Raw genomic sequence first — 19,096 nt, forward strand, 5'->3', positions numbered from 1 at the left:
ACAAGGAAGAAGTTCTTTACTGTGGGGGTGGTGAGGCACTGGCACACGTTGCCCTAAGAAGTGGTGAATGCTCCATCCCTGGCAGTGTTCAAGGCCAGGTTGGACAGACCTTTGGACAACATGGTCTAGGGTGATGTGTCCTGCCCATGGCAGGGGGGTTGGAACTAGATAATCTTAAGGCCCTTTCCAACCCAAAACATTCTATGATTCTAAGATTCTACAACTGCAAGACACAACAAAGTGTCTGAGCTTTCAATAGCATGTCTAAGAAAGCAAAAACCATCGCCAGAAGAGATTTTTACTGACAAAGTCAGTTCCTTCCAGCAAAGATATTTTTAACCTTAAATAGTTGGGTCAGAAATATTTTGGAAATTCTTTCCAAAGATGATGAATTTCTATCAAGTATCTCACCAGACACTTTTCATTCTTCCCCTGGGTTACAATAATTTAGTTTTCCACTTTGTTCTCCTGTTTCCACAAAACAAAGAGCACTGCACATTTTTCAGTTTCTCGGGCCACATGGGGTACCTGATCTCTGACTCAATCAAGACATACAGGAAGTGTCTCCAACCCAAAGCTAGTGAACATCTGGATCTCATCTATGTTATGTAAATACCACAAGTCCTTATCAGATGAGATAGCTTTGTATCTCAAGCATCTTTACCTTCCTTTTTAGTCCTCTGGGTGCATTTGCCTTTGTCATTTTACAGCTATTCATGATAGAATTATACACCTTCTTTCTCCTGTCCAATTATCCAACACTAGACTTTATTAGACAAAGGTGTGGGGTCTTACAAAATGTCCAAACAGCAACACTGCAACTACCAACAGATGCTCTTTTTTTACTTTACAGTAAATGAAGTTTGCTACTCCACAGCTTCTCAAATTCATTTTGTTTTACCCAGAACTTGCAACACCACTATGAAATACCACTTTCTGCAGGTGCACTCCAAGAGTGATGAAGGGCAATAACCTCAATACAATTTAGGAAGCCCAGGATGTCTGAAAATCCTGGGAGCTACAAACAACTGTGATCTGACAGCACAGCAGGTGGCTAAGAGCAAAGTTTTCCTGGAAAAAAGCCCAGAGAGATTATCTACCACATGAATTCAGAAGGAACAGGGAGTAGGTAAATTGAGAGATGTTCTTTAACTGCAGCCTTAACACTGCAAGCTCAACTCAAATTTTTATCATCTTAATAATTATCTTTGCTCTCCATATCTCTTTGCTCTCCACTGTTTATTCCTTCAAGCTGGCTTGCCAAGCTTAGATGCTGTTTTCTACTAAGGGAAAAGAGTCTTGCAAAAGCTTCTGCAGTATTAACTGCTCGATCTTCTCTACTAATGTTGCCATTATGTTTCCCTGACCCAACCAAAACTGGCTAATGCTACATGTGGAATTGCCTATTACAAGTAATGATCTTTAGATAATAGAGCTCTGAACAATGTTTTATTCATTTTCAGTGGAATTAGTGTGAAATAACATGTTTCACACAAAACAGATGTCAGAAAAGGTTCCATGGGGACTTTTCCAATTGAAGTCAAATCCCAGCATTCCTAATAAACATCTCAAACACTGTGCCAAAGGACATATCCTTGATTGCGCAGAACCTTGAGGAAGTACATAGATTCATGGGCTATCTGCCCAGAAACCAAACCATGAAACAAAGGAGAGGTATACAGTGCAACAAATCCCATGGGAATTGTCTTTAACCAGAATAACTACAGCATGTGGATGCATTTCTGCAGTGAGAACTTTACAAAAGCTAACATGAAAGAATATTACCAGAAAGACTCCAACTTTGTGTGTCCACAGGCATCAAGGCAGGCTACTCACTATACCAGTCATTTGGTTACCTTCCCAAATCTGGCTCCCTCAGCACATCTTGTTCACAGCATGTATTAAAGAGCAGCTAGACAGGCTCCTGACCTCTGGTGTGTCTTGATTCAGTGCACTAGTGAATTCAGTCTTATCTTTTTGTTCAAAAAATCAGCAAACAAAATTACTTATTTTTATTTTATTAAAACACTTGCAGTGCCTATTTAGATGGTTACTTTGAATCATGAGAAACAACAGAGATAGCCTAGGATGATGATGATACTGCTGCAATACATCCGAGAAGAGCCTTGGGGTCTTCAATGAGTATTGGCACTGATGTGTCACACTTCTGCAGTATGAAATTACTTAATAACTTCTTATAAAATAAAAGGGACAAAATAATCTTTAATTCTTATCTTACCAAAATTGAACTCTTTCACTTTTCTTCTCCCAGTACTGGCAGCTTCATTAGGTGACTCAGTGTTCTTTGGTCTCTTGTTAGGGGGCAAGTAGTCATCATCATCTTAAAGAAACATAAAAATATCTTTGCTTTAATGTTCAGAGAAGTCACATGCAAGGTTGGAACTGCTTTGAATTTCGGAGTTCTAATGCAAGCATTGAACTGTACTTTATCAGGGCATCAACTTTGCAATGAATTACTCATCTTAATAATTTCAGAAAGCTATTGGCCTAGTAGGAACAACTTGATTAAGAGAGCCAGCACAAAGCATGGAATAGCAAAAAGCAAAGCTGCTTCTGTACATCCCAGGGAAGACAATATGGTGTTCTGAAACACCACTGGACATCTCATGATCATAAAATGACTACACAACAGCAAAAGACATTAGGAAATAAAGTATGTAGACACAGACTACATTTTTTTACCTAGTTGGAAGTATCCTTCCATTAACAGGTCCTGACAGTAGCCAAGTTTTATCTTGAAGAGCTCAAATACGTTAAAATGTTTCAATCCAATGTAAAAAACTGACTGAGATAATTGAAATTTATTTAATGCATCAGCCCTACCTCAATCACATACAGACAGAGGGGGGGAACTGCAAACCCCAGGTATTTTTCAGTGAGCTGCTACTTAGCCAGTCACTTCCCAATCCAAAACACGATCTTCCCTACCAGTTAATGAGTTTTTAAGGCTGTCCAATTACCTATACCTGCAACCTTAGAGAAAGGAAATGGTTAAAGCAGATAAATTAATTTCACATACAGAATAACATCTGTCCAGGTCATAGGGTATAGTTTGCTTAGAACAAGTAATATTACATATTGACATCTCTCACACCTATGTGGTTGTACCATATTCTGTTATTATTATATCATATTCTTCTCAGAGCATTTTTACTTTTGTGGTAAAAGCCTTTACATACACACAGCAGTTAATGACTGTTCTCTTATCACCTTTTCTATGGAGAGTAAAATAATTAAAGAATTATTTTACTGCTGGATTATGAAAGGGTGAAATGAATGCCAAAGTGTCAACTTTGTCCTTGAATGCATTGCCTAATTTCTAAATTGCTAATTTGCTGGTCTTAATCTTACCCAGTCCAGAAGCAAGCATTGCAAAAGCCAGTCTCAGAAGTGTTTTAAAGCAGTTAGAGGACATGTAATTCACAAGCACAAGAAATACTGCTGACTTTTAACCAACATCCTAGCATGAAAACAACATGGATGCTGGTTAGTGGCTTTAGTGCCATTTAGATGAGAATGTAAGGATGAGGTAGTAAGGAGAAAGGTTTTTATCTTATATTTATCGATATTAGACAAATTGAAGCATCACTTACACAACTTGTAACACCATTTCTAGTTTGGTATAGTTCTTCCCAGAAGCTAGTGTTAACTAGAAATTTTGCCTAACTACAGTGTGTTTATAAAAGCAACAGGTTCTTCAGAATGGATGTTGTAACATCTTTTTAAAATCTAAATTAATGGATGTTAAATAATGAGTATTCTTCACTACCAGTGCTTGAAATGTACATGCAAGATGCAAATCTCTCATGCATTTCAAAACCAGCCCAATAAATCCAGTATGCTTCAGTATATTGTGGTTTTATAAAACTTCTGGACTGGATAAGTTTACCAAGCATTGCACAATCCAAACTGCAGTCAACACTGGCACATAATCCTGTTTATATGTGCCAAGTAATGCAGGCATTTTAGAACATTTTTTGGACATAAAAATGCTCAATGGACTGAAATCAATGAACTGGAGAACTAACCTTCAATAGTGACCTCGACCTCAGGATTCTCACTCGTTTCTGAAGGGGTTTGCTGGGAGGAATCTAAAGGGTGGAAAAAACAGGACCACTGAGTGATGGACACAGAAAAGATTTTTAACCAAACCCTCCATGATTATATATTTAAAGTAGCACTTGTCAAAGAAGCCCCTGGCATTCACAATGCGCAACAAAAAACAGGAGCAAAGATATTCTACCACAAGCTTTTAAGCAACTCTAGACAAGGGTAAGGATGTGGAGATTATACTTGCTAAACTGCATGTGCAGCACTGCAGAGTTGGTGTTAATGACAGTAGGAAATTCCTTATTCTCGGCTTAATACGATTAATACAATTAGAGATATTTTTCTCTTTGTTATCAAGGATTACTGAAAATATAAACAAAGGCTGCATGCCCTTACAGATGATATATTTCTTTACCATTTATACTAATGAATAGCTGTTGCACTGTAATGATTTCCGTAACAGGCTGCAAGGCCAACAGTGAAAAATGAGAGGGAAATTCATAATCACAATGTGTTCATTGGGGTGGTCTGCACTAACACAAAAAGGATTAGCCCTACCAATGCTCTATGGGAGAAAGAGCAAGTTGCACTTAGCAGTAGCAAAGTTTGGAAAACATGAAGCTAATTGTATTGGAAACTATTTCACAACTAAGTAGCAGTGTATGAAGGTATCTGTTTAAATTATCAAAGTAGAGTGATGCTGTGCTAGTGCATTTTGATGAATTTATTCTTTCATATCTCTGTAAGCTGGAAGCACGGTATCACTTTGGGAGCCAGTCTGAAGGAATCTCTGTTTCAAAGGCTCTTCACATGATGTTGTGTATAGTAGAGATTCAGCAGTATCTACTGAGACACCTTAACTGGAGTATATTTGCACTATGTCTAATATATTACCTAGTCCATGGAAAACACAGCATGATGTTTTGATCTAACTCAGCGAGTGAGTGCAGGGTGGATAACCAGCAAATCAGAAGCACAACAAAAGGAAAAAATTAGGAGACAACGGTCTTTTAGTAGATATGAATGGAAAGTATGGTCATAAAAATGACTATTACATCAACTGATTACTTGGAACAATTTTTGAGAGCATCAGAAGAGTATAAAAAAAACCCTGAAGAAATATAACTTCTGGAAATTCAGGGACAGCCACAAGGACTGGCAAATGACAATTTCATTTCTATGAAATCTTCCATCTAGTCCAGTAACAAATCCCTTAGAAACAGTCATAATTAAGAGGAATGTGTCAATATATCAAAGCAGATGGCATTGAAGTTCTGGAAGAAAGCTCCCAGATGGGACATTTCTTCTGAAGTCATACTAACCCAACTGGTTTAAACACTAAAGTGAAGTGTTTGGTTTTTAAACTTTTTCATAAATACCAACCTTCATGAACAACAGGTTTATCCTACTCAGCAAAAACAGTGCAACTTTCAGCACATCTCTTACAGAAACTTGCAAAGAAAAAAGGATTTGAGAAAGGGGTGCGTAACAAAACTATATTCTGGCACTCAATCTGTAGCTGTAAAGTTCTATGTAGTCAAAAATCAAAGCACAGTCAGAGCCTCGGTCATTTTGTAAGACACTTCTCTTTCCTAAGGCTCTCTTCACAGCCAGGCATAAAGCTCATGGCATTATACTTAGAAAAACAAAGTATCTAGCTTATTTTTTCTCAAATAAGTAGAGTTCAGCAAGAGCAAAGAACTTTATTCTTCTTTATCAAGAGAAAAGCTTTTAAATCTCATGTAATGGTACCCTTTAACTATGGTGATATTTACCTTCAAAGCAAAACTAATGGGATTTGCAAGAATGAGTATTGCTGCTAGCATAACTTGGCCTTAAATACTCATGACTCAGGTTTGAAAGTCAGGTGCTCAGAATGAAACTAATTGCAGAATGATGTCCTTTCAACGTCACGTCAAAACACTAAACGCTGGGTGACAAGCGCCTCACAACTTATGATTTAAAAGAATGAGAAATCCCATCACAACTTGTTTATAATAAGCCGCACAGTGGCATGATTTGGGAGATTAAAAGCAAAACAAAACCAAAAAAAACCAAAGCCAGCCTTGTGGAAATGGGGAAAGAGAACACTTGGAGATATACAACTTTAAGGTGCCATCTTTTCAAACATTTCTGTAAAAAAACATCCAATGATGTTAATTTATTCTCATGAAAAAACATTTTGTATCTCTAACCTTCTACTGGCATTTCCTCATCTGCTCCTTCTCTGCAATCGGAACCCTGGTGGCTTCCTTTAGACAAATACAAAGTACAAAACATGCCATAATAAAAATAGAAAAGGAACTTTTAACATCAACTACTGAAAGTAAGGATTTACATAAGCAAAAAATCCAGAACTATAATGCCCACATAAATAAAATACAGAAGGCTCAATTTCTGAATCTTAACACTTTTTAAGAGCAGGAGCACTCTGACTTCATAAAGACATTCATGGGTTGAAATACAAATCAGTATTTTTTAGTGCTTGCAAATGAGCAAACAGGTATTTTTAATGCAAACTGTAAGAAGCTAAAATAAATGTACAGTCTGGGGGCAAATTTATTTAAGCTACTGTTCAGGTCCAGTAAGGAATTCCTTCCCCTAAACACAGACTTTCCATGTACTTTCTTCTGCATGTGCCTGTTCACCTCACACACAGCTGAATGATCAAGTTGTAGTCATAATACATAAGCAGAGGTTTATTAAACCTTATAATCAATTACGTAACAGGCTGAATTTCCTGATAAACATATTCCACACAAATTACTAGTATTTTAGAGTGATCAACCTGATGTTTCTTTTCCAATTTAAAAAGGAAAGACATGAGATTCCCTTTCTGTATGTGTCTCTACTGGGACACCTGAAAATTAAGGCAACGTAATTTTCCTTTCTGTTGAAGTTTAAGTTCCAATACCCTCTTACTTTAAGTAAAGGGAGGAGATCCCTGAAAAGTGAAACTCACACATTCCATTTCCAACACAGATGTGAGAAAAATACAATTAAAAGATCTACCTGTATAAGTTTTTGCAAGAACATTTTTTTCATCCACCTCTGATGTTTCGGAAGGGCCTGCTTGGGAACAAAGAGAACATCTTGCATCAAACACTTTTCCAGCCCATAGAGGAATTTGCCAAGTAACACTGAATATATCACATACTTGTTTCATACTTTCTGTAATGTTAAACTTTGGAAAGACTGTGAAATATTAGAAGTCTATAAATCCTTACTTACACAGTTCAACAAAATAAGCATCTTGAGAAGGTAATTGCAGGGGTGTGCATTGCTTGACTACTGAACAGTCAGAGACTCATGCAGCACAGCAGGTTTTAAAATATTTTGGTGTTAATAAACTTATTTAGAACATGAAATGTTGATGGATCCGCCCTTTTCCAATGATTTTTAATCAGCTAAATCTTGATCCTGTTTGTTAAAATTTGAACTCCCAGGGAGTTCTTTTTGACTCTAAAATTTCTACCTACATTAAATAGACAAATTCAGAGAGATTAAAATCATTTCAGACACTTCATGGTTGTTTGCTTTTCATCACAGCAGCTCTTTTGAAGGATATATACCAACTGCTTTAAAGAGGCTGTCGCAGAAAGCGGCACACAAACAACACTTAAAAGATTAAATTAACACCCCTAAAATCCTACTGCTTAATGCTGCAGTGCTCCCGAAGTTACATTGAAAGAGTGAATTGCTTACAGCACAAATGGCTTCACACTGAGCAGGGGATCATTCTACAGCACAAAAATAGCACAGGTATATAAAACTAACCTGTGTGTGGCACACGGGAATGTCGTGTTACGACTAGGTGGAACTGAAGGATTTGGACAAGTTGTTTGCTGTAAATCAAATCACTTCTGTGCTCGTTTGCAAAAGTAATCTGCAGAAGATCATAGCTCCCCAGAAATTACAGCTCTTCATAGGTAGATTTGCAAGTGTACCAGCAATGAACATGAATAGCTTCACAATAGGAAAGCTATTGTGAAATATTTTAAAATCTATTTCATATGCACAGTAAGCAAGAAAATACTGTCACAATTAGCCTTCATAAGCATTTCAACCAACTGAAAACATATACAATATTACAAGTTATTCAAGAATAATTAATATTCAGGGATTAAAGAAAATCATGACTATTAGATGGTTACAAAATACTGGTTTGAGATTGTCCTGCCTAATTTGATTACTCAGATTTTCAAAGGGATTTTGAATTAACAGGATTTCAAGTGAGCAACCTATACAAAGATCTTTGTTTTCCATTCATTTCTTTCAGTAAGTGCTGCTTTAATTTGCTTCTGCCCCTTTCTCCTTGCTGGGGGGTGCCTGGATTTTTGTCCTATCTGTCCGTTCAATTCAGAGAAGCTCCCTGATTTGGTTCAAAACATTGCTCCAGGAAGAGCGGTACTGGCACAAACCACAGTCCGAAGACAGGGAAAAGCAGGAGGAGGAAAAGGAGCAGGTCAGAAGGCAGAGGCAATGGTGCTGCTCTAGACCACACGAGAAGAAATTCTTATCCAAATAGTGTGACCTGCAACAGCCATGGGCATGTGGGAATAGAACAGAGCATACCTGTGTGCGCTGGAAAACATCCCTGTGGAGTCAGTTTGCTTTTATTTAAATAAGCAAGTTCAATGCATGCAGCCAACTGGGTATGTCATTTCCTAGGAACTCTTCTGAACATGCAATTATGATAATTCATAACACACTGACACACAGAAACATGCATCCAATTATAAGCACATATTTTTATATTTGTTCCTTAATTCAGAAATCCTGTCAGGGTTGGTTTACCTACATATTCTGAGGTATTCTCTATACTGCATTATCGTCATGCCTCAAACATGCTGTGACACAAATAAAGGAAAAATAGAAGTCTTTGATACATTCAAACTTATTTCTCTAGTTAAGGATTACTAGGTTAAGTAATTTCTTTAGTTAAGTTACTAGGCTTGCAGCACTCGGGATTAAGCACAGAGAATTCAACCCTTTCAGCTTTAATGACAATAAAACTAAAGTACATATAGTAAATCCATCCAATTTTTTTCAAAGTGATCCACATGAATTACTTGATGAAACTTGAAGCTTTTTCTTTTCATGTTATAAAGCTTTGACATAGGAAAAACCAGTATGAAAAAACTGTTTAAATAGTGTAAATGAATATATTCTGCTACCTTCATTTAGTAAAGACTAGAAAATTCAATTTAAAAGAACTCTGATATTCCTACCACTGGGAGATACTGACAAAAGCAGATACGTTTCCACTTCACTGCATTCATGCACGTAACAGGCAGATACACATACATCACATAATTAAGAAAAGCAAAAACCAATTACAGTGGTAACCAGATCCAAAGAAGTTCCAGCTAGGAATAAAAGGATGAGGAAGTCACAAAAAAAAAGAAGAAAAAAAAAAACAACTTAAGAAAAAACCTAATTCCACTGCAATAGGCAAGATGGACACAAAGGTAGGAGATTTAATTACTAAAACAACAGGACACACTAGAAGTAAAATCTTGCAGTATGGTTACATCTTAGAGTTTGAACTTAAGATCCCTAGGCGGAGCTAAGCAGTATCAGTAAAAGCACTCAGTACTCCTGCTAACAGACAACTTCACCACACAACACAGACACCGAGATATTCTGTAACACACTAAAACTTGGTCATCCATGAGCAGGTAAATACCTAACAGACCACTGCACCGACATCATGCAGTTGGGCTGGGATTCTGCAGTGCAGTGAAACCTTTGTAAAAGACAGTTATTGCCAGAAATTGTAAACTTCTGAAATGCCTGTTACAAACATGTCACTTTTCACATTCTAACAATTCCCTTAAAGAGTAGATACCAGTCCCTTGACAGTGTCAGCTATTGCTTCTGCTTACCCACCACAAACCATGTACTTACACTGAGTTCAAATCTCACAGCCTCAGTTTCTAATGGATTATGTCCACATAGTCATACCTGCGCCACTCAGCAGAAGGAATCTGGGTTTATCATCTCATGGACTAGCAATGCTCACTTCTTATGTCTTTGTTTTCGGCTACGCAAATGGTAACATTATGAACAATATGTAATTACCAGAATAATAACAGAACACCTTTAGGAAGCACAACATTGTGCTTCCTTGTCATCTTGATATATTCTCTGGAATTTCTTGGTTTAAAATAGTATCTACATGCTGAGTTTTACACTATGGTGATGAGAGTACTGCTAGCTTTACAGTTTTAGACCCATAAAAATGGATATTACTTATAATATTCTGAGAGATCTCCAAAGGAGAAGTATTTTGTTGTTAAGAGACATACTAAAAGACATTCACGACTTTCAACGTTTCAGAGAGAGAATAAAAACACAGTTTACATTCCCATTTTGGGCTTTTTTTCACAGCAGAAGATATTTTCGATCTCATCTGGTTTTGGATGAATGTCCTAGATTTTAACTGCCTCACTAACATTTCCAGAAATTCCAAAACCAATTGCACTGTTCAACCACATGGTGTCTTAAAGAGATGTTGGGCAGTTTTTACTCATTTCTAAGTTTGTAAGCTAAATCAGTCAGTTGATTAGACTGTGGTTTATAAGCTGAACCAGCCAATTCACAGGACACACTGCTTCCAGCCTTGTCCTTCCACTGCCTCTTCTCTTGGATTTAACTTCAAGACATCAGTGGTAACTGAAGACTTGCATCCACAAAACTCACAGGATAACATGCCTCTTTCAGGACATATTTGGTCCTTAGTCAGCATATTACTCCATTCTACTTGGTCTGTCTCCAAAAAGCCTTCGTTTACTCTGCGCTGATGAAGAGGACTGAAGGTGGCACATATCCCCAAGACATTTTCTTAATGTATTCCTGCTACTCTGTAAATCGGGAGTGGGTGGGGGAAAGAAATAAATATAGCTCTTAATTCTATTCTGTTAATTGATTCAGAGCTGTTCTCATTCTGGCACTGGTATTTTGACCTCATTTTTTTTCCATTAAAACTCTTCAGGATAGCCTGGGTCTTATGGGCAGCCTTTTAATAAGAAGCCAAATTTCATGTCTGTAACTTTACAATACATTTATCCATCAGCTGAACAGCCTCCTGACTGCAAGGAAGCTGGTAGAGAAGCTAGGAGGATTTATAGGCGTATACTTGTATTAACCAGTACAGAACACATACCCTGTACTGGCTTTAGGATCAGGCCTTGCACACACCCAGCTGGTCTGGAGCTCTGGCAGAATATATGAATGCTATCCCCCTGCAACAGGTCTATTCCTACAGCATAGTAATATGCTTAATCTAAAAGTACATACCACAGTTCAAGGTCTAAACCACATTTCAAAACCTAATCTAAGAAATAGCATTTTAACTAATGTTTCTTTTCATAAAAGCCGTAACTGGTACTTACAGATAACGTATACGCAGGAGTATTAACTGTGATAGCTGGAATGCTCAAGTATGCATTATTTAGTCCTGCAGATCTCTGCTCAGTCCTTTTCCTCAACAGTCCTTTTCCTGTAGTTAACAGTCAAAATCTGGGCCTTTCTTCCAGAACAGGCTGTCTTTGGTGTCAGAAAAAGCATTTAACACTGCAGTGACCTTCACAATTACCCAGGATACTGGAAAAAAACACCCACTGCCACTACTGGTGGTAGTGGCCACTAGTGGAAAGCTGCCCTAATACTCTGTCAAAACACCCACATGAAGTTTTTGATGGCTAAAGTCCTTATTTCTCAGTCTTACTGTGTACTACTAAAACATTTCTAAATTTAGTAATTCGGTATTAACTCATGGTGACATCTGAATGGTGCAACTTACCACAAGATAATAAGACCTTAAAAGAACGCCCACCTACAGGTATAATTTTCCCCCTTTGATTATCAGAAGAATTCTGTGTGCCAGCCAGGCAGAGTACTTTGGTCAGCATTTCAGACTTGCGAGAGGAAGCAAAAGCTCAGAAAAGAACAATAACTGCAAAATTTCATCAGTAGATCATTTTCTCCTGGAAGCCCCAAGCAGATTGCTGCTCTCTAACAGTTGTTTCTTCTCATAAATCGATAAGCTTTTGCTGGAGGGTATTTTTAGTAAGAACTATGACCCTAGCCATTTTCTTTATTTTGTAGCACATCTCGACAAAGGCAATGCTTGGGCAGACTTGCGTCATTCCCAAGGACAACTGTACTTTCCTAAGGTTCACTTCTCTGCACAGCACCATCGTGCACACACAAACCCCTATACGCTCTTGAATTTATAGCTGTACAACCTTTAGCTTGAATCTGAGTGGTAGCAACTTGAAGAAATGAAGGGGAAACTGCTTTACTCCAGGGAAGGTAGCTTGACTTGACAACATCTCTTTTTAGCTCACAGCACCCCATCACTTCTACCAACATACTCAGTTTTGTCTCATTTTTAAATGCAAGTTTGGAGGACTACACTGAGAGGAGACAAGATGGAGTTATTAAGAGAGCACCATTTTATCTCAAAGATATACATACTGCTCTTCACCAATCAGAAGATTTAGAGTTCTGCAACGCCAAGAAAAATCTGCCCTCCCCCCCCCCCCCCCCCAAATTTCAGGGGAGACTCTTTTCAAACAGCATGGGATTACACTATGGGTTATTGGCCAAATTCACTGTTTTTATGCATGACACGGAAAGCCACAAGGGGCCAAAACGCAAAAAGATGACAATACCTGGCTTTAGAAGGAACAATGTTTAGGCTGTCTCCAAAAATATATCTATTTTTGTCACCTTATATCATGCCTGTGAACACCCCCATCCTCTGAGCCTCGAAAAGAAGAAAAAGATAATCTTAATGCCATTCACCTTCTGAACTTGAGTGGTGGCATTTTGCTGTGCTGCATGAAGATCTCCCTGAACAGTGCTCGTACACTACTTGACATGTACTAGCACAAGAATACTGATTCTACAGTCCTGTAGTTAGTTATCAAAGCACATTAGAAAATATTTTCAAGACTCTTGTGCCTAAACATGTGCAAAAAAATTTCTCAATAATACAGAATATTACAAAATGAAAGGATGTGCAGTTTTGCACTTCACTGCTGAAAATGCAGCTATTCTTCAGAGGTGCATGGCAGCTTGCCCGTGTTCTTTTGCATTGCTTAATTAACCTAATGACAACTGCAAATAGGCTGAAATAATAAACTTAGGGTTCTAGTTATTTTATATTGCCATTTATAATCATGACTTCTTAATTATTGTTCATGTTGATGCAGAGTTGACCAATGTACAGGGGGGTTGTACAAGGGGGTTAGAGGAATTTGCTTGCTTAAACAAAAGTATTGTCTGTTGTAAATGCCTGCTAAGCAGAACAAAGGCACCTGGTCCTATTGATAAGGAAAAGCAGACACTTGGTCCTATTGATAAGCAGCTATTGATAAGGAAATGCAGACACCTGATCCTATTGACAAGCAGCTATTGATATGGAACTGATAAGGGGGAGAAGCAGATGGTTTATGGCTGGGATAACAACCAAACCCTAAGGCCATATGTGAAGACTGAAAGGTGAAAAGTGCAAGAAGAGGAAGACTCATTTACTTCATCTTGAAGACCCCTACCCACAGGAGGAAGACTCAGTTACTTCATCTTGAGACCCCTGCCCATGACCAGAGGGGGCACTGCACAGGTGCAGAGGACCTTCTGGCTCATTATAATATGAAGCGGGGATAGGACATGAATATGTCTAGGCGTGTTGTGCAACCTTATGAATATATCTAATTTTAGAGAATAAATGTAGAGGGAAACAACACTGAGGCACGCATGACTTTGAGGAATTATCCCCGTGCGTCTCGGCGCTGAATAAAAAGCATACCTACTTTACAACTTGAACGAGTTGTGGAGTCAATCCGCGCACCAATACATTGTTACATTAATGTTGATTTTGAGGTGGCCAGGAAAATGGGATGAAGTACTATATACAGATAGGGTTTTCACTTTAAGAAACCACCCGGAGTGGCAGACAGAATGTGAAATTAATATAGCTCTGCCAGATCCCTAATTTTGGCTTTGAAAAAGGACAGAGAAAACCAGAAAGCTAAGCAGGAGAGATGTTGTTCAGCCTGTGATATTGGAAAAATTATATATCACAGTTACCTCTGAGAGGAGCATCCTCTATATCTGTCCTATCAGATATTGATAAGGAGGAGGAGATTCTGTCACTGGCAACAAGCAGCACATTCACATTAACCCAGAAGTGCTGTTGCAGAGGCAGGCATCTGTAACCCCTGCAGAGCAGGGTGAGCAGCCGTGAGAAGGAAAAAAAAAGGAGAGAAAACTGGGAAAGGAGGGGAGCTCGCGCAGCTCCTGTGTTTGAGCACGGGATGGGTGCTGGGGCAGGCAAACAAGTGGGAACAGACGTGTTGATAGACGGGACTGAGAGGTTGTGGAATGTTTTGAAACTGGTGAAGGAGGAATGTCGGACAAAGGTGGGGGAAGTGGGTTCTTCTCCTATGGGACCGGATCGGTGTGTGTGTGCTGTGGAGAGTTTTGGACATTGGAAGTGAGACTGCCCTGGGGAGAGAGTGCCATGGAGTGACTCCGGTGGCTGAACTGAAACTAGACTGACAAGGGACCTGGGGAATCTACCCTAGTAGATCCACTGGTTAAATTAAAACTAGAGACCAGAGGAAATAAAGTGGAATTTTAGTGGATACAGGAGCAACTTATTCGGCGTTAATTCAGAAGGAAAAGAATTTGTTACAGATGTGGGAGCTACTGGCCACCAAGGATAACAAAAAAAAAAAAACAAAAAAAAAACCAAAAAAAAAGGAAAAAAGCAAATTGGAAAAACAAATAAGAATGCACAAAATTTTTATGCATACTAAATTCTTGGAAATCCTTATTAGGACAAGAAGCAACATTTAAAGAAGGCAAAATGGAATTAAAAGAGTTGAGTTTATCTTTAATTCAACAGAAAAAGCGAACAGGAGGACCTCCCTGAAATAGAAGAAATCCTTAATCCAGGTATATCTGGGAATATGGACATCTGAAGTTCCAGGTAAAGCGAAAAATGCTTTACCTGTTAAAGTAGAAATAAAAAGGGGGGCCTGCCCAATTAGAATAAAACAATAGCCCCTAAAATTGCAGGAAAGGGAATGAAAAAATCATTCATAAATTTTAAAATATAAATTCTTAATTGAATGTGAATTGGAATATAATACTCCTATCTTGCCAGTAAAGAAAAGTTGCAGATTGGTTCAAGATCTCAGGAATCAACAAATTTGTAGAGGATATTCAGTAATAGCTAATCCGTATTGACTAAATCAAATAAAAAATGATTTGCCGTCTTGGATTTAAAGTACTCTTTCTTTTGCTTACCATTGGCCAAAGAAAACCAGAACTTATTTGCTTTTGAATGGGAACATCCTGACACAGTAAGGAAAACCCAATTAACTTGGACAGTGTTACCTAAAGGGTTTAAAACAGTCCAACAATTTTTGGAAACCAGTTAGCACGGGAATTAGAGTCATGGAAACCACCCACTCAGACGGGGACTCTGTTACAATATGTGGATGACTTATTAATTGCTACTGAAACAAAGGAAGAATGTATCCAGTGGATGGTGGGATTATTGAATTTTCTGGGACTGAATGGTTATCGGGTAACCAGACAAAAGGCCAAACTAATCCAAACCCGAGTTTCCTACCTAGGATGACAGAGAAAACTTGGAACTGCTAGAAAAGAAGCCATTTGTCAAGCTCCATGACTGTCAACCATCAAGGAGCTCCAGGTTAAAAGAAACCCCTCTCTCTTTGGAATGGACTGATTCAGCAGAGGAGGGCTTTAGAAATTTAAAAGCAGAGCTAATGAGAGCTGCAGCTCTGACTTCTGGATGTGACTAAATCCTTTTGGCTATATTCCTATGAAGAACACGGAATAGCTTTGGTGGTCCTTACTCAGAAACTAGGACCCTGGAAGAGAACAGTGGTGTATTTTTCAAAACAGCTGAATGAAGCAAGCAAAGGATGGCCCGGATGCCTAAGAGCTGTGGCAGCAGTTATCATGAATGTTGAAGAGGCCCGCATGTTTACCTTGGGACAAAAATTACTGTACTAGTGTCCTGTGTTGTATCAGCATTCCTGGAACAGAGAGAAGCCCACTGGTTCAATCCAGCAACTATTAGACCAGATTTGAAAGACTGATTCTAAATAAGCATTTGGTGTGGTCCATGCACATGGTGCCATCTGGAAAGAACGAGGACCTTTGAACACACAGGATAAACAACTACTGAAAGCTGTTCAGCTACCTGAGGAAGTAGCTATTATGTATTGTCAAGGATATCAACAAGGTGAAATTTGGCTGAAACTCATTCCCTTAATCCCTGACGGCAAACTAACAATTGAGAAATCTAAACCTAGAAAATCAAAGGAGGATAGAAAATGTATTGAAGATCTCAGAGGAGGAGAGGAAAACAAAGAAGATTGGGTTCAGATACCTGATGGGCGAATTATAATCCCCTATAACCAACTCTGGACGCTAGCTCAGGAGGAACATAATAAAACTCATTGAGATAGCAAGTCTTTGTATAAATACTTAGATGAACAAATTGAAGGAAAGAATCTATATATCATAGTTCAATTAGACAAATAAATTTTTACCAATATTTGGTGTTAACGAAATACTTTTTTAGGGTGGCCAGAAGCATTCCCTTGTAGGTTTTGGAGTACCAGAGGCACTATCTTCCGACCAAGGCTCGCCCTTTAGTGCAAAATAGTTACAAGGGCAACTACTAAACCTCGGTCGAAAGAAGAGGCTATCCTATGTAAAAATTTTATATGGAAGACCATATCAGTCCCAGTTTAAAGGAGAAAGTCTTCTGGAAGTGGGAGAAGGTTGTCTCCTAAAATTTCTGGTCAATCTGGGAAAACGATTAGAAGAAATAAGAGAATACTAAGGACAAGAGTGAGAGGCATGGATTACCCAACTCACCCTTTTAGATCCAGAGACTGGGTTTATGTTAAGAATTTTTCAGGAGATCCTCTACAGGAGAAGTGGAGCAGACTCTATCAGACAATATTGGCCACCTTTACAGCAGTGAAGATGAAGGAACAACCTGCTTGCAAGAATAAAGAAAGCACCAGAACCAGAGAAGACATGGCGGATTGAACCTTCAGGACCCTCGCATATGAAATTATATCAGCCATAATTTGGATTTATGTGATAACTGACATTCTATTTGGGACTAATACTTATACCTGAAATTAATATAGAATATTACTAAAGTTGTTAATTGTAGTGACTGTTAGGTGTGTGCACAGTTGCCTGAATCAGAAGAAGATCAGGGCCTTCCTGAAACAGATAAGAAATGAAATTTAAATATGTATTACACCAGGAACCAGAATAGGAGACTAAATACCACAGGTGTAAAATATTGATTACTTGTGGTATAACAAAATTTTCTTCCTGGAATTGTAAACGATCTATGATAAACGATGAGAATTGAAAAAGAAATGAAATTTAAGTATCAAATAGAAACAAGAAACTATTTCAAAAAGACTCTAGATGAAAATATGTTGCAAAAGAATTTGCAAAAGGACAGAAAAAAGGGGTATAGACATTTGTGAATACTAACAGACACCTTTTCAGGTTGACCAGAAGCCTTTCAACTAGAAGCACACAAGCCCGGGAGGTAACAAAGATTGTTATAGGATGGTCGTGGGGTTTTCAAAAGTATGTGCTGCATGAACTTATCTGACCATTCTGAATCAATTCATGCTAAACTGCGAAAATTGCAGGAAAATATGCAAGAGCTTAGAATTATTGGAGGCAGACTGGATGAATGGTTAAATAACCTAGGAGTTACTGGATGGTTCAGGGACATAATGAAACAAGGCCTTTTAATCTTGGCTACAGGACTACTCATTTTAATGATTGTACCTTGTATAACACAGTGTATATCAAAATAACTTCATAAATCGATGGAAAATGGATAGCTCTGTCATGCATAATATAGTAAAAGAAATTACTAACTTTATAGAAAAAGGGGGGATTGATGCAGAGAGTTGACCAATGTACAGGGGGGTTGTACAAGGGGGTTAGAGGAATTTGCTTGCTTAAACAAAAGTATTGTCTGTTGTAAACGCCTGCTAAGCAGAACAAAGGCACCTGGTCCTATTGATAAGGAAAAGCAGACACTTGGTCCTATTGATAAGCAGCTATTGATAAGGAAATGCAGACACTTGATCCTATTGATAAGCAGCTATTGATATGGAACTGATAAGGGGGAGAAGCAGATGGTTTATGGCTGGGATAACGACCAAACCCTAAGGCCGTATGTGAAGACTGAAAGGTGAAAAGTGCAAGAAGAGGAAGACTCATTTACTTCATCTTGAAGACCCCTACCCACAGGAGGAAGACTCAGTTACTTCATCTTGAGACCCCTGCCCATGACCAGAGGGGACACTGCACAGGTGCAGAGGACCTTCTGGCTCATCATAATACGAAGCGGGGATAGGACATGAATATGTCTAGGCGTGTTGTGCAACCTTATGAATATATCTAACTTTAGAGAATAAATGTAGAGGGAAACAACACTGAGGTACGCATGACTTTGAGGAATTATCCCCGTGCATCTCAGTGCTGAATAAAAAGCATACCTACTTTACAACTTTAATGAGTTGTGGAGTCAATCCGCTCATCAACGTCAACTTATAGAAATAACAATTTCTTCTCCCGCTCCTACTTGAAGTTACCATGCAGTATTAACCGGATAAGTAGAGATGAAGAAAAGCAACTAAGAGACACCTTAAAGCATACACAGAGCCCCCAGTCATGAGCCTCATTAAATGTTGTTATGCTTTGCCCAGATAAACCTTTCAATAGTTTTAACACATATTGGTCATTCTATTCAAGAAGACTGATAAATACACTATGAAAGCTACTGAAGCTTTAAAAATAAATACAAGATTCAATCAGTGCTCTGCACAGCATTGTCATTATGGTTTATTTCCTATTTAAAGAGGTCACTGAAAAACCACAAGCAGTTGAAAAGACTCCTGAAACTTCTCCTACAGAGCAA

The 19,096-nt window shown here is 38.4% G+C and overlaps 1 protein-coding gene across 2 annotated transcripts in view; it reads right to left on the reverse strand.

Annotated features, from left to right (window-relative positions):
• The window catches only part of GTF2I (general transcription factor IIi), a 79,014-nt gene that overhangs the window by 28,573 nt on the left and 31,345 nt on the right, over positions 1–19,096 (reverse strand). Inside the window, exons 10-13 of one of the 2 annotated variants that reach the window (XM_061470353.1) lie at positions 7,084–7,140; positions 6,267–6,323; positions 4,050–4,112; positions 2,240–2,341 (exon numbers count right to left, since the gene is read on the reverse strand). In XM_061470353.1, coding sequence (XP_061326337.1) covers positions 2,240–2,341; positions 4,050–4,112; positions 6,267–6,323; positions 7,084–7,140 — 279 coding nt within the window. Of the gene's footprint in view, positions 1–2,239; positions 2,342–4,049; positions 4,113–6,266; positions 6,324–7,083; positions 7,144–19,096 lie in introns of both variants that reach the window. The other variant, XM_061470352.1, reaches the window with a different exon arrangement.

Source organism: Pezoporus flaviventris, unplaced genomic scaffold, assembly GCF_033815535.1.
Source record: "Pezoporus flaviventris isolate CSIRO_AGI_PZ_B2104156 unplaced genomic scaffold, CSIRO_AGI_Pfla_v1 ptg000063l, whole genome shotgun sequence".
Taxonomy (NCBI): domain Eukaryota; kingdom Metazoa; phylum Chordata; class Aves; order Psittaciformes; family Psittacidae; genus Pezoporus; species Pezoporus flaviventris.